This window comes from Gavialis gangeticus, unplaced genomic scaffold (assembly GCF_001723915.1).
Source record: "Gavialis gangeticus isolate Ggan-Ray unplaced genomic scaffold, GavGan_comp1, whole genome shotgun sequence".
NCBI classification, from domain to species: domain Eukaryota; kingdom Metazoa; phylum Chordata; order Crocodylia; family Gavialidae; genus Gavialis; species Gavialis gangeticus.
The window spans coordinates 3490431-3511359 of record NW_017729019.1 but is presented as its reverse complement, the minus strand read 5'-3'; the positions used below and the strand labels follow the sequence as shown (position 1 = coordinate 3511359).

The 20929-nt window shown below is 46.4% G+C and overlaps 2 protein-coding genes and 1 long non-coding RNA gene across 4 annotated transcripts in view; 2 read left to right on the top strand and 1 right to left on the bottom strand.

The window, feature by feature from the left end:
- The window catches only part of LOC109295161, a 7112-nt gene extending 5600 nt beyond the window's left edge, over positions 1–1512 (bottom strand). Inside the window, exons 1-2 of the long non-coding RNA XR_002096684.1 lie at positions 1047–1512; positions 853–956 (exon numbers count right to left, since the gene is read on the bottom strand). This is a non-coding gene — a long non-coding RNA (uncharacterized LOC109295161). The remainder of the gene's footprint in view (positions 1–852; positions 957–1046) is intronic.
- The window catches only part of KLHL12 (kelch like family member 12), a 56410-nt gene extending 45534 nt beyond the window's left edge, over positions 1–10876 (top strand). For both annotated transcript variants that reach the window (XM_019513833.1, XM_019513832.1), the window contains exons 7-12: positions 3932–4038; positions 5414–5609; positions 6122–6280; positions 7364–7462; positions 8989–9175; positions 9907–10876. In XM_019513833.1, the coding sequence (XP_019369378.1) occupies positions 3932–4038; positions 5414–5609; positions 6122–6280; positions 7364–7462; positions 8989–9175; positions 9907–10033 (875 nt within the window). In that variant the 3' untranslated portion in view covers positions 10034–10876. The remainder of the gene's footprint in view (positions 1–3931; positions 4039–5413; positions 5610–6121; positions 6281–7363; positions 7463–8988; positions 9176–9906) is intronic.
- A 1748-nt stretch (positions 10877–12624) lies between these two features.
- On the top strand, positions 12625–14145 carry RABIF (RAB interacting factor). Its single transcript, XM_019513834.1, has 2 exons — positions 12625–12783; positions 13100–14145. Exons 1-2 carry the CDS (start codon positions 12655–12657, stop codon positions 13343–13345), a joined length of 375 nt encoding a protein of 124 aa, XP_019369379.1. The 5' UTR covers positions 12625–12654; the 3' UTR covers positions 13346–14145.
- The last annotated feature ends 6784 nt before the right edge of the window (positions 14146–20929 follow it).

Genomic DNA, 20929 nt, shown 5'->3' with positions numbered 1-20929 from the left:
AGGTCTTTGAATATGGCTTGCCGGCCCACTAGGTGATAAAAAGTTCATGATCCGGCCCCACGTTCAAAAAGGTGGGACACCCCTGGTGTAGATGGTACAAGATGATAAAAAGTCCCCATAGGTAGGAAATAAGCTTCATTTTTGCAGAAAAGGACATTTTTCTTGCCATTTTCCAGTTGGTCTTAATAAAGGGTATCATTTTGGAACCAAGAGTTCTAGTTTTTTGTATGTCTTCTTGTCTCAGACCAACAGGGCTACCAAGTACACCCAAGAAATGAAGACACACTTTAGTGTTAAAGAGCAAAAATATATCCTTATTTTTGACAGATGCTTCCTAGAGAGGGGGAGCCGCAAGCCCCCTTCTCACTTGGTGCTATGTTCTAGTCTTTCTGAGAGTCCTGCAGAGCTGAGCTGGGACAATTAGTTCATTGTTAGGGGTTGCTTGCTCTTGGCCTGTTGATGCATTTTATCTCCTAGAAGATAAAATGTTCTTCCTATCTGTTTCTGTAGCTCCCACTCTGCATTCCAAGCATAGTTTGGGGGCTCTTGAGAAAGATACTTGGCTTAAAGCTACAATTGTTTCAGGGTGATAAAAACAATGGGAATTATGCCCAGAAGAAGAAAAAAGTGCCTTATTGACTTACTACGCCTTGCTGCCATCCTCTTTATTTTCTCCACAGGTTCCTCTTCTTCCATCATCTTAGACACAAACTACCTGACCTCACCTTTAGGGCCCTGCCTGGCTTAGCCCCATCCTACCTTTGGTCTCATACCCACTCTAAAGACATCAACTTCTGCCCTACCCACAGTACTAGCCATTATTATTTCTTAGTCAATTAATCCCATAAATACCTTCATCTTTTCTCCGACCAGCCCTTACACATGGGGGAAGTTGGCTGTAAATCCCCACAAAGTCACTATAGTGTAGTCCCGAAAACTCATCTCCACCACGATGCCTATGAAACACTGGAGAGCAACTAAACTAGTAACTGGCCCAGGTAACCTGCCTGCTTTAGCCTTTGTTTGCGCTCAGTTTGCATACTTACAGAGCAGCTTTTTTACAAACTGGGCTTTCCATGCAGGGGAACCCTGCCATCTCTGAGTTCCCCTGTGCAAGATTAATTTTCTTTTCTACCTGGGAGAAATTTTACAATCTTTGAATTCTCTTTTGCCTGATGAAGAGCAATGTGGACCCAAAAGCTTGCAAAGAAAAAAACATTTTTGCAACTATTTAGTTACTCTAGTGAAAGATATCGACTCTACCCCAAGAGTTTTGTCTACCTAGTAACTGGACAGTAACTTATTACATGTATCATACTTATTTTGCTGGAATCTTGTGCTCCTCTGCATCTGCATGTTGGTTCAACTAATTTTGAGTATAACACCTAGCACAGTGGAGCCTTTTTCCCTGATTGAGGTCTCTGGATACCAGCTCAGTACAAACAATTAATAATAATGTCTATAACTTTGACCCCTGTGTCTTTGTACACACAATGGTCATCCTAGGATCATATCAAAGTAGGGCTGGAAGGGACCTCACAAGGTCATCTAGTCCAACCCCCTCCTCAAGGCAGAATCTTAAAAATCTTTTAGTCTTTTGAAGTAGTTGTTTGTAAGTTAAAGAGCAGGTACGGCTTGCGTGGTAAGGAGTGTTATCTATTTTTTTATAGTGCCTAGCAGATTAAATTGCCACCGCTAGATCTGGGCACAGCCTTCCCCTACAGAAATGTTTAATAATTATGTTTGTGGTGGTCTTTCTATCTGATGTGGTAACGTGTACCTAAAAATACAGCACTGTGGCGATTTTGATGGTGACCACTGTTCCAACTGACTCTATCTAATTTACTAATTCACTATCAGCTCTGCAGAACCTATCTTGTTCTAGAATAGAGAAGCCCCCATTCTATCATGCCCCTAACAGTATCACCCAGATTGCCAGTCTCTTGGTGGTAATTATGTTGGAAAAAAGGGGATGAAATACAATATTTTTTGTTCATTAATGATCAAGAAAATACAGTTTGGGTATCAGTAGAGCATGGAGTCTTAAGTTTTGTTCTGGCACTTGGTGTACACACTAATTGCTTCTTTGTGTGGTGATGAAAGGGGCATGACAGTTTAACATGTGGTCATGGCCTGTCTGTGTAATGGTTTTAGTCAAAAGAGGAAGTCCATTTCCCATGTATTTGCTTCTCTCAGATTATGTTGGATGGGTCTGCCTATGGCTATGTTGGTAGTTAGGTTGTTCACAGTGGTGTTTTCAGAGTTCAGGCTGTACTTGCAACTTGAATGGGAAGACGCATCTTGGTTTAGCTTACAGACTGACTGTTTCTGTAGTATTTGTAATGAAGAGGGAACAGAAGGATTGGAATACTGACTTGAAGATCATTGTACACCCAACACAAAGTCACTTCTCTCTCTTTCATGTTATTCTTTCTCTGGAAAGTTTCTTCACTAAGATATGACTCACGTAGTACTGCCTTTCACTCCTCTTCCTCACTCAGAAGAAACCTAACTGCTTGCCTGATTTATGAAATGTGTGATTTCATCCCATTCTTTCTCAAAATGGATACCCTGTGCAACAACAAACATCTATCATCCTCATGAGATTATTAGAAAGTGTTATCAATAGCAGTAAACCCAACCATTTGTGCCTCATGTTTCTTTTCTCTGCCAAGTCCAAAAAGATCCGTAGTGGGGTGCTGAATGACACTGGCATACTGATGATGAAGACTTAGCTTTGGGAGAGTGGGTGGTTGCGAGTTTGTAGGAGTCAGAGCCTGGATGAAGACTAACTGGCTGACAGTTTGCCCAGATAAGAGGGAGATGACATTTTGATGCCACAAGAAACCACAAGCAAGTAGCACATCAACACTTGCCATCTGTTGAATGCATCCACTGTTGAGCCAGGTTCACAACTTCATGGAACCCCTATCCCTAGGGCCATGATGTTCCTGCCTTCTGGGATGTGTGGTCCGTGTTTGGTACTTGCCAGCCATTGTCTCCTCTGATGCCTTTGCTCCAGCAGTTCTAATGCAGAGTGCCTGAAAGCAGTTTCTTACCTTAATCCACACTTTGTGACTGTTGGCAGTAACATGCTGCAACTTCTCTTTGTCCCTCTTTGGCACCTTCTGCTCCAGCTTCTCGTGACTCTGATGCAGGAAGTCTTCATTCTGTTGATACTTACTATGCTTTCAGCCCTTGAAACTTCCTCCAAGATGAACACCAGCTTGCAGTTGGTGCAGATGAAGCTGAAGTTATCTCAGCTATCAGGGAGGAACATGAACTTGGCGCGTGTCCCATGTTGATAATGAGTCTGATCTTGATCCACTCTCCATTTTTCTGTCCTTGTGTCCTTGGAAAACTCTTGGGTGGTGGGGGGAGTGGGGAAAGTCTTATTCTGCCCTAGCTTTCTCCTGAGGCAAACTCAGTGTATTCACACAAGGCTGCCTTTTACAAGGCGGATAGGTCTCAGCTGGTCTAATTCATACATGGTCCTAGCTTTTACACTTCAATCAGCTACACAAGACCTACCTGCAACAAAACACTCTAAGCACACACAGCTGCAAACAAAGCATGAAGATGACTGAGACAGACATACAGAATGAGGCTGCCTGCTATTGTAAAGGCTTAGTTCATAGTGGAGCAGTGAATGAGGGAGGGTGCAGTTTCAAGTCTGGATGTCATTTATGTTAAAAAAGAGAAGTGAGGTTTTGCAAGAAAAATATAAGGGAAACATGCACTCTCCATGCAGGGGAGATTGAAAATTTTGTGGGGAACTTGGAGGCATTCACTTAGAGCCAGCTGTTCTGTACTGTTTGCACATTAAACTGTCTTTCCCAGGCAGATAAAGTAGTTAAAGTATTGGCCTGAGCCAATTCTTTAGTGATAAAGGAATTTGTTTTACTCTAGTCTTTTTTCTTCCTTCCAACAGGCGCTAATGAGGTTCTTCTTGTGATTGGAGGTTTTGGCAGTCAGCAGTCACCTATTGATGTGGTGGAGAAATATGATCCAAAGACTCAGGAATGGAGTTTCTTGCCAGTAAGGAATTTATCTGCTTTGTGACTTTTTTCAGCAGCACTAGTTCCTGCAAACATGCTGTGATTATAGTCCTAACAGACTGGAACATCCAGATAGAGCTCCAGTTGTTTAATTTTTCTTATTTGAAGTATCCATTCTGTTCTGCTAAGCATTTCAGATTTATGCTGAGAAGAATTGCTTAAGTTCAGTTGTTGCAAGAAGTGCTAATTATTCAGATTCAGGAAAAATGCATTGAGAGAGGTTTCAACTACGTTCTAGAGCTGCCAAACAATTGAAAAACTTTCTAATTTGTGTTGTGATACGCAGCTTGTGGTATCAGTAAAATGGATAGAGAAACCAGCCAATTTCTTTACTGAGAGAAAAGAATGTGCCTGACCTTTATTATTCTCTGTGATCTAAGAATGCCTGTAGATGTCTTCCGCGATCAGAGAATGCAAAGGCATGGAGAAAAGAGGAAAGGGGTGAAGTTAAGGATTAAAAAAGAGAACATCAGAGGTAGGGAGGGAGTAGTGGAGGTACCATAACTATGCTGTGGCTGTTGCAGCATTAAACTGGAGTCTTCTGTGTGTAATGTCTTGCTGCATTTTTTGTAGGTTCATCACATGATTCAGTTGGAAAAAAATTAAGTAGTTAAGGATGCAAAGTATTCTTTTACATTGAGCTTCTTCCCTTTTTTACTTCATTGTGCTGTGTAAAAATGGGAAAGAGTGTTGTTTTTGTTTTTTTTTTATTTTAAAAGTTTTAAATTTCAGCAGTAATTATTTTACTAGCTGAGGCAGCCTGACAGTAGTTTCTTTGTTGCTGACTGTAGTTGTAGAGAACAGGGAGGGGAACCAATAAGTTTGTATCTCCTGAAATGGAGAATGAGAAATGTTCCTTCCCAAGCAAAGGAAGTGGTAAGCTGCTTCTCATCTTCAGTACCCCTGGCCTCAGAAGAGCCTGAATACTATGAACCCTTAACCCTAAATCCCATTTAGATGGCTGAAAACCCTGGATGTTCCTAATTTATGTGAGAGAGCTCCAGCTTTCCCCCTTGCAGATTTCTGCAATGAAGGCAGGTGGTAGGAATGCAAACATCTGTGGTACATCAAAGATGCAGTAGCAGCTTACAGCAATTTGAACTTAAATTGCAAAATGAACCATGTGAGAGTTCTGGGGATAGGGGATGGGGGCAGTGAGAGGAACAGAGCATGGAAAAGTAAGGCCATCCACACACAATCAGGGTCCCCCAGCATATCATTTAAACGCAGGTTGCCATGTGTCCTTGACTGCATTAATGGGTCCTTTTCAGAAAAGCAGCAAAAGGGAATGGAATAGGCTGTGATAGTTCTCCATGTATCAGTGTGATTTCCTTTCTTTGATACTTCTCAAACAGAGCATTACTCGTAAGAGGCGCTATGTTGCTACTGTGTCCCTGCATGATCGGATCTATGTGATTGGAGGGTATGATGGACGCTCCCGTCTCAGCTCCGTGGAATGCTTGGATTATACCTCAGATGAGGATGGCATCTGGTACTCAGTGGCTCCAATGAATGTTCGGCGAGGTTTGGCAGGGGCCACTACCCTTGGAGGTATGCTCTGATCATATGCTAATAAGAGAAACTAGATTGCTCCACTGTCAGCATGAAATGCAATGTGTTGGCACCTTTGTTAGTGCATATGGTTGTTCATGTGGATGGGGTGACTTTCAGAGGAGTTTGTAGTACTTCTCTCTTAACCCTAAGAGCAACCTTTCCACCTTCTCCTTCTCCTTATTGTGTGGAAGTCTGTATTTTGAGAAGGTAGTACCAAGCAGGGATTATAGACAGGAAACCCTTTTGCCGGAGCATATCTAGCAGGATTCAGATACAATGTGTTCCACCCCTTATAAGCTATTTGTTTTAAGAAAGTGCTGATGTATCAATGAATGCTAGTGTCCAAGTAAACCTAGGCCTTCTATGCAGAGGGATACAATTGCACATAGAAGCTGCGCATAAAATGATATCAAGGGTGGAAATGATAGGCAAGGAAGGGGCATGTATGTATATGGGTGGGAATATTTGAGACCTGTTTATCTCAATCTGCTTCCAATACTGTGTTGCAGACATGATATATGTTTCTGGTGGTTTTGATGGAAGCCGGCGTCACACCAGTATGGAACGATACGACCCAAATATTGATCAGTGGAGTATGCTGGGAGACATGCAGACAGCTCGGGAAGGAGCAGGCCTGGTTGTTGCCAATAATGTTATCTACTGCCTTGGTGGGTGCCCATAGGATCCTTCAGCTCTCTGCAAGTATTAGCATCTCAGCCATTCTGCAGGTGTTTGTGTCTCACCCAGATTTTTTACCCATAGGATCCATCAGCTCTCTGCAAGTATTAGCAAGGAACTCCCGGTACATGCAGAATCCAGCTTCAATGGGAAGTTGTTGCAAATGTTGCCATAGCAGGGTATAGGGCAGCTTAGTCGGTAAGGACAGACTTATTTCATTCAGTCATTGCTGAGGGAGGCAGCAGTGCCTGAGACTAAAGCTCTTTCTTTACAGAATCATAAGATCTCTATATCTAGAAGTAAATTGGGCAAAACTAGCATTGGTGTTCTGCGAGACAGCTGAGAGACCTGAGAAGTGCAGGGACTGAGGGAGATTGCAGGAAATATGCAGTGGAGCGTATTACAGGCAATGAGAGGTAGTAACTGCACTTCCAGGAGATCGGTGTTGTTGTGGTGTCACTGGAGCATGGAAAGTCTGTAGACACCTGTCCTGAGCTGCTCATGGTTCAGCTGTTCTTTGTGGTGATTGCAGGTTAGAAGGTCCCAGCTTGCACACTATGAATGTTCCAGGTGGAGGAATTTCAGATTCCCAGAGCATTTCTAGGCCCCTTGGTCAATTTTGCCTTAGCTTTTGCTTTTCAGCCACCCTTATCCAATTCCAGGGGAATTGCACACCAAACACCATCTGCTAAATTTTCATACAGCTCCATCCTGAGTTCCCAAACCTTCCTCAGCCACTCTGCTGCTCTACCAGTGTGTACCCCACTGAGGCAGCATGATGTAGCCACTCTGCATTGTCTTCTGAAAAAAGCTGTGATAGCCTTGTATTCCTCCTTCCTTGCTTTTGCTGTCTGTGCCATCCAGGGCTCCTGAGCCCTGTTTGTTCATGGTTAGAGACTGTATTCCCACAGGTTTTTTGCCCGGCAATGCTGGTCTGCTCTGAGTTGTTCTGCTCACACTGCCAAACCTAAGCCAGAACCACACAGATTGGGGAACGACACAGGCACATTGCTCTATGGCATTAAAAAGTTCTCAATGTCAAACCCACTGTTTGTTCCTACATTGTGTTTCAGGTGGCTATGATGGTCTGAACATATTAAATTCCGTGGAGAGGTATGATCCCCACACTGGGCACTGGACTAATGTGACCCCAATGGCTACCAAGCGCTCAGGTGAGAGGTCTCATACACCCTGGAATCTGAGCAAGGGTGAACTGCAATTGAATGAACAGTCGTTTCTAGTTGTCTTGCCACCATCAAAGCCATTGGTCATATCCTGATATGGGAAGGGAGATGGAGAAGTAGGTATGTTGCAGTATGAACAATTCTAGCAACAGCTTTTGTGCAGCCTTAGTGACCATTTCCAGAAAGGTGTTCGCTTAGCTTCAAAAAGATTTCCTTACTCTTCGATGTAGCCTTGTTTCTTAAGGGAATATTCTATTCTCAGATAACAGACAAGGTTTTGCCTGCTTTAACACTACTCTGTTCTGTCTGTTCTGAGCCATCAGTATTGTTGTATGGCCCGTAGCATCTTGCATTTAGTATTTATTGGGTGAAACTGATAGGAAGCAGAGGGGAAGTTTCTGCCTCATTAGGAGCAAGGGACCAAGGGTGTTTTCCATTCCAAGGCAATAGCTCTCCCTTTGAGCCACATGGTTTGTGTGCTTCTTCCTGACCCTACATCTCTTCCCCTCTTGGCTGCCCAGTGTACCAGCTTTAAGGATGGGTTGGTGGTTAGAGTACTTTTTTGAAAAGCAAGAGATGCAGGCTCAAATCCTCTCCGGATGAGTAGGGGGGCTATAACTTGGATCTTGCACTCCCTGGGCAAGTGAACTAACCAATAGGCTACTGGGCTAAAACATGGGAGGGCTGGTCCTTCTCCTGTTCTCCATTTTACTTCTGGCAGGTCTGAATGCCAGGGTCATTCTGTTATACCACAAGGCAAAATACTGAGTATGTGCCACTTAGGCATATACAGTGAGATAAAATGTAACCCAAAGTGCCTTTATCACTAGATGAATCTCCATTGTAACTTAAGATAGCATGGCCTTTATTAGTATAGGCTGGAAACAGCACCTGCTCACACAGATATTTCTACCCTATCATGTGCATCACCAGAGTGAACAGTAAAGACTTGCATGTCTCTGAGAACCAGGTGCTGCGTGACTGTATGCAGAGCTAAGAAGGGAAAAGATAAAGGAATCCATCCCACAATTTGGTACTTTCTCCTTGTTCTAGCTAGTGGATGGAGGAGTAGCTGGAGATGCAACATCCTTGACTTATGGTGGGGTTAGGCTTGCACATGCATAGCTATGGATTTGCCCATGTGCGCAAACATCTCTGAGCTGAACTGCCCAGTGTATTCCCACATACATGCTCTGCAGAGCTGTGTTAGTTCCATTGCATCCGCTGAAATTAGGAGAATCCAGCTAGCTACAAGTGGGTAAGTGGTGAGAGATTTTGAGGAAAGTAATTGCATGTTCTCTTTAGGATAGAAGCAGACAGGAAACACTTGACCCCCTACTTGGTTTTTTGGCGGTGGCTTAAATGTGAAAGGAATGTTCCTTCTGACCCTGCAAGGTTTACCTGGGGCTGTGGCTGGGGTGGACACTACTCCATACGTCCTAGCTGCAGTGACTGTTGTGCGTTGCATGCATGGCATCTTTTGCTCAATAGAATGCCCTTCCCTCCCTTTCCAGGGGCAGGAGTTGCTCTGTTGAATGATCATATTTACGTTGTTGGTGGATTTGATGGGACTGCACATCTCTCCTCTGTGGAAGCCTATAACATTCGCACAGACTCCTGGACTACTGTGACAAGCATGACGACACCCCGTTGCTACGTGGGTGCCACTGTGCTGAGGGGAAGGCTGTACGCAATAGCTGGGTAAGAAGGGCAGGCCTGGGGTGGTCTCTCGGGTTCCTCTACACAGGTTCATGCAAAGTAATAGAAAGCAGATCCCTAATGAGCTTAATGCAGGGGTGAGCAATTATTTCAGGCAGAGGGCCGCTTGCTGAGTTTTGGCAAGCTATCAAGGGCTGCATGGCAGGCAGCCAGGGGCAGATAAATATTAATTTTCTAAATTTTTTAGGGGCCCCGCGGGCCGGATAGAATGGCCTGGTGAGTTGCATCTGGCCCATGGGCCGCATTTTGCCCACCCCTGGCTTAATGCTTAGTGCAGACAAATGCAGTCATGTTCAAGCCTGTTAGTTGGCAATGTTTACTCCGAGGTGGTGGAGGAGGGGAGTGGCATGTTTTCACTAAGGAAGGTAACAGCCATTGTGTGAGTAAATTTAGTGTAACAGGCTGAAGATCCTACAGAAGGGATTCGAATGAGGCTGTTCATGTATTTCACTGATGGGACTTGTTAAATGAGGATGGGCTGTAGTTTCACTGTACTAAATTAAACAAGCGGCAGCATTGTGTGCTGGAATGTTGCTCAGCCAGACTGGATATAGTGAGAAGAGCTTCTGTGCTGGTTTTAAACAGCCCTTCCCCTCACACATGCAACTTTAACAGCATTCCCGCTCCATTTTAACTCCCTGAATTCCCCACAGAGCTCCAGAGGTTGCTCTTTACCAATCATTGCTCACCTGTAACCTTCTCTGTCCTTGCAGATATGATGGCAACTCACTGCTGAGCAGCATCGAGTGCTACGATCCCATCATTGATAACTGGGAAGTGGTGACATCACTGGGAATGCAACGTTGTGATGCTGGTGTTTGCGTCCTTCGAGAGAAGTGACCTTGGGGGGCCCATATAAGAAACTCCCTGAGAACAGGCATTCTGGGTGGTTTGCAGTGACTGTTCTTAAGAGCTGTGCAGTGACGATAGCACTTTCTTTGCTTTTTTTACGCAAAGTGTGCATAAACATGTTGGCTCAGCAGCCACTGGAAGTCGAGAGCTCTGTGAGAGGCTAGAGAAAGGCACTTGGGTGGACCTAGAGAAATTGCATCCTCTGCCAGCCAGTCTCCCATCCCCCGTGGCTAACAGCAGAGATGCCTGCATCAGCTAGTCGGATGAATGTTTCTGAGGACATGTACATAGAGCTGGCTTGACAGTCCCCTCCGAAGCTTCAGGCCACACAGGGTTGCTGGCAGCTCTGAGTTGCCATGATGTGCAAGGATGGAATCCAGACTGCTCTCCAGATTGTCTTGGACAAACTGAATGTTTAAAACAAAATGTTCTGTGGCCCGTGTGAGCAATTACATCCCAGGGGTGTTCTGCATTGTAGCTATGTTTGCAGGCTATACACAACTTGAATACAAAGCAAGGAAGTCACAAATTACTGCTTTCAACTACTGAGGAGGGGTTTCTGGTACTCCAAAACAAAATTGGAGGAAGGAGCAGCAGAGTATGCAAGTGATGGGACTGCAAGTGATGAGAATTGCATTCAGTACATTCACATTTTCTGCAAGAAGGTCAATGGACATTTCTTGGAAATGATATTTTTTCTCCTCTAGCAGCAAGACTTTGGCTGTGCCTCTCTTCACAATCCTCCTGGGTGGATGTCATCTTTTAGAGGAACAGAAAGTGTACTAGCGAGGCCCTTTGGTGACTAAGACTCTTAACTGGGGACTGTGACTCGAATTTAGAATGTACACATACTACTGAGTAAGAAGTAATCTCTTCCTAGGATGAATCTCTGCTTGAGTCTGGAATCCATTTTGTCCTGTCTTATTTGTGTTGATTTTCCTTTTATCCAGTTCCATTCTGCTTATAAGGGGCCTCTTTGAAATGGCATTTGGATTCCTTTTCACCCATTTATTCTCAGCTATATACTTTCATGCACCTAGTTCCTTCACCTGTTGACTGCCCTTTTCCTTAAGCACATCTCTCACTTTGTGCCCTCCGTTCTCAAGGATCCAGGTCTTTGTCACTCCTGCCACCAGCTGAGCCCCCAAAGCATCCAAGTTCCATATAATGCTGCTCTTCTACATGCTGTTGACTCCTTGCTGATGTGGTGGGGTGGGACCAGGGACAGAGTAGCATGACTTGATGCACTTTCAGCTGATGCTCTGAATCCTTGTGTTTGTTCTTGCCACATTTTGACTTCATTTCCAATGTGTATTTTTAATGAAATTATCAAAAATAAAGTGAAGCCTATGAAAATGCAGCTGTTTTCTGTCTTAGAGGACGCGCGTGTTTACAAAGACTGTGTTGGTGACGCATCTATACTGACCTTACCTGGGCAACGCATAGGGGGTGCGTGTGGGTGCACATGCACCATGAGCGTGGTGGTGTACCCCCTACAAAAAGGTGCTGCTGACACTGTTGGTGGCACCTGCAGGCAGTTGCTGCTTGCTCCCCCCCACCGCCAACACCACCAGGGGCGTCTGTGGGACTTCCCGCTTACGGCTGCTGTGCCCCCACAGCTGCCGGGGGCATGCATCATTCATGGACCTTACAAAACCCTTATTGGCTTAAATGACTGAAACTCATAGGGCACAGAGAGAAGCTGGCTCTTTTTTTCTATATAAAAATAATTTGTATCCATGGCCAAATTAGCTAAAACTAATTCCAAATCCAAGAGTCCAGAACCATAAGTGGTCCTACTACCTGCAAACATCCTCCACCCCCACCTGGGGCTTCAGATGTTCCCAAAACCTTTGGCTGGCATCCTGTGTGCAGGCCCAAGCCTGGAGGCTTAGAGTTCAGATGCCCCCGAGTTTTGCTTGCCGTCAGTCATACGGCCGCAGGAGCAAGCAAGGGAGGAGACTCCCGTTTCCAGAAACGGCTTAAAGCCGCTGAACCATGTCAGAAGAGCAGTTTTCCTGCCAGGCGGTTCAGGGAAATTGCCTTCATGGACACAGATCTGTGGTGTTTCCGCAACCAAGTTAAGCTGCCGTTATGCTTGCTCTGAGCCTTCAAGAGGCCAAGATTGAATTTTATTAGATGTTAAGAGTTATATTAGCAGATGTTTAGAATTAAGCATTCAAAAAGATGAAAGCCAGTAGGGAAATACAGATCAATGTGCAGACAGACAAAGTCCTGTCTGCACATTAAAGTATCTGTGCGTGTTGGCTGTTTGAGTGGAGACTTTTTGGTTTTCTTTCTCCCCCCCTCACCTGCACAACCCTCGCGGCTCCCAGCACGTGTTTCTCGCCCCCGGCCTCCCACTTCCGTGCCCAGCCACACCCCCGCGTGACGTCACGGGCCCCTCCTGACATCCCTGCGGGGACCTGATCCCCTGGCTCTTCCCAGGAGCTCCGCGCTCTGCAGGACACCACCGCTCTACAGCCCCGCCCCTCCCCGTGTGGCGCCCAGTTCCGGTGACCCCTCCCTCGCGCCGCTCCACGTCGGTGACTGACGTCACGCGGCCTCGTCCGCCTCCCAGCGGCGCTTCCGACTGCGGCTGCGCGGTGATGGCGGCGCCCGGCTCGGGGATGGAGGTGCTGGTGTGCGCGCGCGGGCGGAACCGCAAGGCCGTGCTGTGCCAGCGCTGCGGGTCCCGCGTCCTGCAGCCCGGCGCCGCCACCTTGGCCCGCAGGCAGGTATGTGCCCTGTCCGCGCTAGTGTCATGCTGTGACCCGCCCGGTGCCCCGGAAGAAGGCTCGAGGGGAGGGCGCCCCCAGTTGTGAGGAGACTTGCTGAGACGCTCCCCATCCCCACCACCTGGCCCTGCTGTAGTGGATCGGTTCGGTCTGGAAACGGGGCATCATCGTGTGCAGAGAAGTTATGGGGGTGCCCCAACGAGTCCCAGGAAAGGGGGTGCCCGTGGTTGCCAAATGGGCTGAGAACCGCTGCTCTAAAGGGGAGCAGCACCGCGGTGACGGTGATGGTCTGACACGCGCTTTTCTTGTCCGGCAGCTTTTCCTACCTTCCATGAAGAAGAAGACGGCCCTGGCTGAGAGCGGCTCCCCTGACGGGGACGTGCTGCAGGACCACTGGCTGGTGGATGACATGTTTTCCTTTGAAAATATCGGATTCACGAAGGACGTTGGGAACATCAAGTTCCTTATCTGTGCGGACTGTGAGATCGGGCCCATTGGCTGGCACTGCCTAGACGACAAGAAGAGCTTCTACATCGCCTTGGACCGTGTTTCCCATGAGTGACAGCTGGAGCAACGCTGGTTCCCCCTGAGGTCCTCGCAGCCAGCGTAGCCATTTCATGCATCTCCATCATGCACTAATATGAATCTGTTCATACAACACGTGGACTTGAACCTGTCATGAACTCATCTGAAATGGCTTATTTAAGGCAATGTGCAATTACTCATACATTCATCAACTTCTGGTCCATCCTTTCATTGTATTATGGAGGTGGGGGTGGCAGTTTTATGATTTTTGTCTGATTTTTTTTTTTTTTTTACTCCTGATTCAAGGGCATTTTCTAGTTCTGTTTGGAGGTGTTAAAGTAAGGACATATTTCTTGTTTCTACCATGTGTCTTATCCACGCTAACTCATTGTTTGTGTCCTAATACTGTTTAAATGTTGACTATACTATTGTGATGTGTTACATTTAAAATGTTTATCCTCTAAGTAAATGACTAACTAGAAACTACATCTGATAATAGGGGTAACTAGGTAGAATTCTGTTTAGTTTTTGTGGCATTTCATCCAGTGATAATGGTTTCCCATTGTGTTTTGACCTAAAGGGCTTGTCATTTTTACCATTCATTAAAAAAATTACAACAAGGGCAGCTTTGTCCCTAATTCTAAAAAAGGATGACTTTCCCACTTGCTCTTTTACTGCTTGAATTTTCCTTGGCCAGGCAGTGAAGATAATCTGGGATACCATGGAGACAGTAGTAAGAAATCTGAGTTTTCTGTGAGAGACATTCATAGTAAAACTACAAGCAGTTGATGTACTTGATCTGCTGTCATTATGAATATTCATATTTGAGTAAATGAATTCCATGCTTCTCAATGTTGTTTTTTTTAAATTGTTTTGCCTATTAAAAAGGCAATGCTGATGTACAGCATTTCTGTAGTTGCTGTAAGTCACTCACATTGTTTGTTGTAGACTAGCCACTAGAAATAGATTAGGACTTAGCTGAAAACTGAAATGATTATTATAATTCCCAAAATTAGACTGTGCAGTTTGCTTAAAGTTAGGATATATTGTCTTGTTACAAAAAAGAAGTTCTTAAAATACAGTGCAGAAAAGCTGTCGGATGAGCAAGTAAGTTTTTAATGTATATTAAATAATGGCAAAAGCTGGATAATGCTGAGAGGTTATTGAAATGATTTGGTTAAAAAAAATCAGACAGGATCATTATCTGTTTAAAACTTTATGGTGGTAGAACTTGCTGCACATAAAAGAATTGGACTGTTTAGAAAGAAAAAAACTATTTTCTGTAGCTCAACATTATTATTCAGTAGAAAAGCTGCAGCCAAGAGGCTACGGCAGCAGACAATGTGGACAAACTAGCTGATTTGTTCTGACCTGTGGAATTGCAGGGTAATTTTTTTTTTCTTTTTTGGAGAGAAAATGCAGCTGCTGCAATTGCAACTAATATTTTTGTGTTTACTTTCATCAGCTTTCTAAATAAAGTGAAAACCCAGTCTTTGTACAGGTATGGTTGATTCAGTGGGAAACATTAAGGAGGTGCAACTATAGTGTTTCCAGATGGTTACATACTGTTTAGAATGACCTGGGAAAGGTGTCTGCTGCTGGAAGTAAGTGCTTTAAAGTAGTGTATTATGCTGCAGACTTAGCTTGAAGTTTGGAAAGCAGTCAAGAAATTATAGGCACTGATCTCATTATCTTAACTCCTGTGGACTTGAGCTTTCTGAAAGAGCTTAAACTTTATGAAGTTTGATAACAGCATAACATAACTGTAAAATACTTAGAGCTGTGCAAGCCTTTTGACTAGTAAGTCACTGTACAACATTCATTTGTAAAATTAACCCTACACAGTATTAACTAAGCACACTTTTACTTTAAAGGTCTGAACAAATTGTGATCAGTAGGGATTTATTCAGTGAGGATGATTTTAGTGGGGTTTCACAGGCAATAGTACTAAGGCCAGTGCCAATCAAGTTTTTATTGGTAAAATACTTGGAAATAAATACACAATCATCGCCCATGTTTGTATCATGCAAATTTTATCAGCAGAATGGTAAGAACCAGGGAAAAATACATCAGTAAAGACTGACTACAAATTCTATTCCGATCTAGATGTTGTATCCTGTATCTCCGTTCCAAAGGAAAGGGCTTATCCCACCGAGGACTTTAAACCCTGCACAGAGGAGCTCTGGCTGCCTGGGTCCAGGGCCATGCTGGGGTCTACTTTTTTAATTTCACAAGCTTGGGTTACTCCTTGTTTGGTTGACTAATTAAGGTGTCCTATGCAAAAGGCCCAGGTTCAAATTTCTCTGCTGTGTTCAGACCATTGAGCAAAGGTCTTTCAGTTCTCAAATGTGTGTCCTAATCAGTGGATTATATAGAAAAGGGGTGTCAAAGATACAGCCCGCGAGCTGGAGCTGGCCCACAAAACTATCATCTGGCCCTCGCTGCTGCCCATGGGTGTCAGTAAGGCACAGGCAGCGTGCAGGGCGTGCTGGATGGCCCTGTGAATGTGAGTGGGTGCAGCACTATGCTGGGGGATGAGCTGGGGTCTCCTCAGGTCTCTGCACCACATGTCTGAGGCATGGGGTAGCTAGAGGGAGGGGAGATGCTGCAGGCTGCTAGCTGCCTGTGTTCAGCTCCTGCTTCCCAGGTTGCATGACATGCTGGATCCCTGGCAGTACACAAGGTAGACAGGACATCACCTGGCTTGCAATCCCCACTGGGGTTCCAGGGGCAGGACCCTTGGTGTGAGCAGGGGTGTGAGGAGCGCTGGCTCTTTTACCTTCAGTGCATGTAGAGGAGGTGACCAAGACAGGCAGGATGAGGTGGGTTTGACCAGCACCAACCAGCCTGCAGCATAGCCATGGAATGGTTGGAGTAGGACCACAATAGTGCCCACTCTGGCCTCAGGATACGCAAGGCCAGTGTACGGGTTTGATCTGGTTTGCAGACCAGCCCCACACTGCTCATCCAATCTATGGGGCTGGCTGAGTTTCGCACACCTTATATAACATTCATTGGGATACAGAGATTGTGTACATCCCAGCTGTTTGTTGTTCCCCAAACAGATAAGAGACTGGTTGCAGTACTTGCTTCACTGAATATTTGATTATGTAAGCAAAATAGAATTGCTTCAACAGGAGAGAGAGAGATGCTGGGTAGGCATTCTCCTGAGAGCTAGGTGACCTTGGTTTAAGCCCTTGTTCCAGTTCAGGCAAAGAGGGAATTTAAACCCACATTTCCTACATCTTAGCGGAGTGCTCCACATTAGTTAAAAGGCATAGGGAATTGTATTTCTTCTTCCTGGCTGTGTTTTATTTGGGGGTTTTAAACCCAGTATGTCAACTGGATGGAGCTCCACAGCCAAAATAAATAAAGGGGCACCCATAGTTTTTGAATCCTGCAAAGGTTCAAGTACAAGCTAATCACTGAACAGATCAGCATTGCCAAGACAAGAAATTGTACTTATGCCCACCTGCAGAAATGTTAGTGCTTAGGGGACTTTTCCGGTGAAAATGTAGGTGTTGAAGGAATTTAGGCTCTTCCAAGGTTATGCAAGGGCTCAGCTGTGTGCAGCACAAAGAACAGTGGAATGTGCCCTTGAAGTCCACATAGCAAGCCTTGCTTACAGAGCAATTCCAAGTAGAGCTTTGCAGTGTGGCTGCTAATGCCGAGGCAAAGTCAACCCAGGTACCCAGATCCGAGTCCTAATCAGGTGGCTAACTGTTCAGTGAAAATATATTTAAAAGGGCTAACACAATCCTTGTACATATAAAGGGGGACATGGAGTAGCTTTATGGTGGGGATGTTATTCCATGTATAGCAGAGGTGGGTTACCAGTGGAAGAGTGTGTTCAGTCAGTTCTCATATTCCCATTTCAAAAGGGATGTTGAAAATAGCAGTGTGTGGCAGAGGATTAGAAAGGCGGGTATTCACAGATGATCTGTGGTCCTGCATAGTAGAGGGAAACTAACAGGGATCAGTTTATCTGTCTTATGCTAGAGAAGGTAAAAAGGCAAATTGTTCACAGTCAGCATGTCCCTACAAGAGGAATTTAAAAAAATATTGGTGTTGACAAAAAAAACAAAACAGAATTTAAAAGTGTCCAACTTACAATCCTTCCACTTTCCCAAGTGATGCATTTTCTGTTGCTTGATAGCCATCATCATATAAACCTGTTCTCCTGTTTCCTATAAAGTCTTCTGTGAAAAAGGATGAACTTAAAACATGGTCCGTATGTATGTATGTATGTGTACATATCTATACACATCATACATGTATTTTTATATATATATATATATATATATATGTATGTATGTATGTATATGTATGTATGTATGTATGTATGTATATGTGTGTATAAAATAAACACCCCCTACCACAAAAATACCTTCCATGCTGATGCAGTCAGCCCTCTTTTCTATCATAGATAAATAGAAAGGGGAAATGCCATTTTCCCTCTGCAGTTCTACTTTAATGTAGTTCTAATCCGTTCCAGAAATGCCCTCCAGAACCTTAATAGCTAACATTGTTGATCAATCACTCTTGCTAAGGATTTTTAAAGTAATGTAAGCCCCACCCTCTGGTACAGCCAGCCAGCCAAGGGAACACTTAACAAACCCTCTCTCTGCTTATGGATGAAACCCTTTTCTGAGAGGTTTGCTTTATATGAAAGAGAATGGCTCTATTCAGAAAGGATAACAATCTTATTGCTCAAGGCTGCTTTAAATACCTGTTGTGACTGATCTGGCAAATACTGTAATCACTAAAAACCTCATAAGATCACCACCAGGAGGGGAGGCATCCACAAGCCTCACCTCAGATGCAGTGCCTCTCATGAAAGCTTTTGATAATCTATCCTGCAAGACTCGAGCTCTCAGTTGGATGCACCCCTAGCTCTTGCCTCCTCTGGCAGAAGCTCCCCAAGGGTTCACTGCATCACTGACTGCAGGCCAGAGCAGCGTGCTCAAACCTACAACCCATGATGGTTCAAAAAGAGACTGGGTATGTTCACAGCCAATAGATTTATTAATGGCTATTGAACAGAATGGTTGGAGATGTTTTCTTTAGCACCTCTAACCCAATAAATGGTGGATGCCAGGGAGGGTATTGAAGGGTGGGGGTAGATCACTAGAGATATCCAGTTCAGCACTTTCCCTGTATAGCACCCAGTTCTGCCACTATCAGAGACAGGATACTGGCATAAGTGGACCATTGGTCTGTCCCAGCACTGCACTTCTTGTGGTAATTTTTACTAAATCTCATGGTGGGTGTGTGGGCTGGGAAGGACGCATTTAAGAAAAGTTACCAAGAATTCTTTCAGATTTTTTCCCCCTTGGTATGTGTTCATTTTTGGCAGAGTAAAATGATCTTTAAATAAATCAATAGCCTGTCTGCATTTGGAGCTTCAGCTGAGGAAAGCTTGTGACACACACACACACATATATGTATGTGTGTGTGTGTATACATATATATGTATGTATGTATATGCATATGTGTGTGTGTATACACACACACACACACACACACATACACGCACATATTTATTAAGGCTGTGCAAAGCTTCAAGTGGTGATTCGATTCAGAGGAGACTCAGCCTGATTCGGTGGCCGTATCTCTGAATCCGAATGGAATCGGGTGACCGATTTAGAGGTCCCAATCGATTCAAAGCTCTCCAGATCTTCGGAAAAGATTTGGAGAGCTTTGATGATTTGGGCAGTCCCTGGTGGCTGCAGCAGGGAGCTCCACCTGACTCCGAGCTAGTAAGTACTAGGAGTGGGAGAGGGGGGAGAGGACCATGGGGGGACCCCTGCCAGCCCCTACGACCCCCGCCCGCTCCCTTAGCCCCGCCATGACTGCCCCTGCCCGCCCCAGCTCAGTACTTTAAAAAAAAGCCCTGGTTTTCAACGAGTGCTGCTGGGCGGGCGGCAATCCCTGCTTCCCCCCACTGCCCCATGCTGCACTGGGGGCTCTGTCATGAGCCCCCCAACCCTCCCCCGTTCCCCCACGGGTCTCCCAACCAGGGCCAGCTCCAGCCCTTTAAGAAAAAAAAAAACCAAGAAAAGCCCAGGGACTCACCGTTCCTGCAGCAGCCTTGGGGGCTCGTGTACAGCCCCCACCTGGTGCAGGGTAGCGGGGGGCAGTGGGGATTGCTCCCGCCGGCAGTAGCAGTGAGTCTGGAGGTTGTCTTGGTTTTTATTTTTCCTTAAAGAGCCAGAGCTGGCCTGGGCAGGGCACCCATGGGGGGCCTTGGAGAGCAAGGGGGGTCAGGGGGGCTCATAGGGCGGTGGGGGGCAGTGGGGATTCCCCCCACCTAGCAGCACCCGGTAAGCCGGGGCTTTTTTCCCCCAAAGAGCCGGGAGCTGGGGCAGCCATTTCCAGGCTGGGAGAAGGTCGGGGAATGGGCCTGGCCTGGCTGATTCGGAGATTCGGCCCAATCGAATTGGGACAGTGATTCGGATCGCCGAATCCAAAGCGAACACTAGCCGCTTCTCTCACTCGCTTTCTAATATTATAAAAGCCTAAGTCTGTCTGTCTGTCTGGTGTAATGCTTTATTTGTGCTCTGATTGGCTGACAAACAGCCAATCAGAGTGCGAAGAAGGCAGCCTGGCGCCATAATGGTGGGGTCATGACACAGAGGCACTGAGGCTGCGCTGGCTTCGCCCCCTCCCCGTCCTGTTCTCTAGACACACACACACGTATATATAAAGTGTGCATGTATATAATACAGACACACGCGCGCACGCACACGTTGGTCGTGTACACGGTATGACTCGACCCCGCGTGACATGATTCCTGTCCGTATCACTCGTTGTACCAGGGGAGGCCCCAAGGCGGTTTTGGTCTCTATCGCAGGACAAGCAGGGCCTCAACTGTCCCATCCCCCACCCATTTCCGCCCAGCCCAGCCCAGCCCAGCTCCCCCCTCCCGCGCCCCCGCAGCACAAACGCTCCAATGGCGGGGGCGGGCGACACAAATTCATACCGGCCGCCCAATGGCGGCCGCCGGGCACATCCGGCGGCGGACGTAGCCCAATGGCGAGCGAGGCCGCGCGCGGCCCGGGCATCCGGCAACCAATCGGGAAGGGGGCGGGGCATCCCCGCCGACGCCGGCCAATAGGAAGACAGGGCCCGGCGTCCTATATAAGCGGCGCGCAGGAAGCGGCCGCGCTTTGGCGGTGAGACTTGGACTCGTTGCGCGTCCTGTGTTACCTGGGCCTCGGCAGAGCCATGGTGAGGCGGCGGCGGGGGGAGGGGCGCGGGCGGCTGCCGCCGCCGCCGCCTCGCTGCAAAATGGTGGCGCCCCGCCCGCGCGATCATGGCGCCTGGCGCGGCGCTGCCCTCGGGCCGGGCCTAGCCCGGCGGCTCCAGGGCCCTGGGAAGGGGGCGGCGGTGCATCGCCCCGTGTAACATCTCCCGTCTTTCTCCAGCTTAACGCGGGCCAGAAGCTCTGCCTGGGGCCGGTGGACGCTAAACCCAGCGGCACCTCCTCGGAGCGAGCAAGTCCAGCTTTCAGTCCCGATAACAATATTAGACATTGGCTCTCAACTTATTAAGACGCAGCAGACGTAACGTTTCTGCCCGTGCGGTCTCGGCGGCCGTGCTGCTGTTTTAAGCGAGCGAG

Bases quoted from the DNA above. Each gene is read 5' to 3' on its own strand.
- RABIF (XM_019513834.1), top strand. From the start codon at position 12,655: ATGGCGGCGCCCGGCTCGGGGATGGAGGTGCTGGTGTGCGCGCGCGGG. The intron at 12,784-13,099 runs GTATGTGCCCTG...CTTGTCCGGCAG, and splicing joins CCACCTTGGCCCGCAGGCAG to CTTTTCCTACCTTCCATGAA.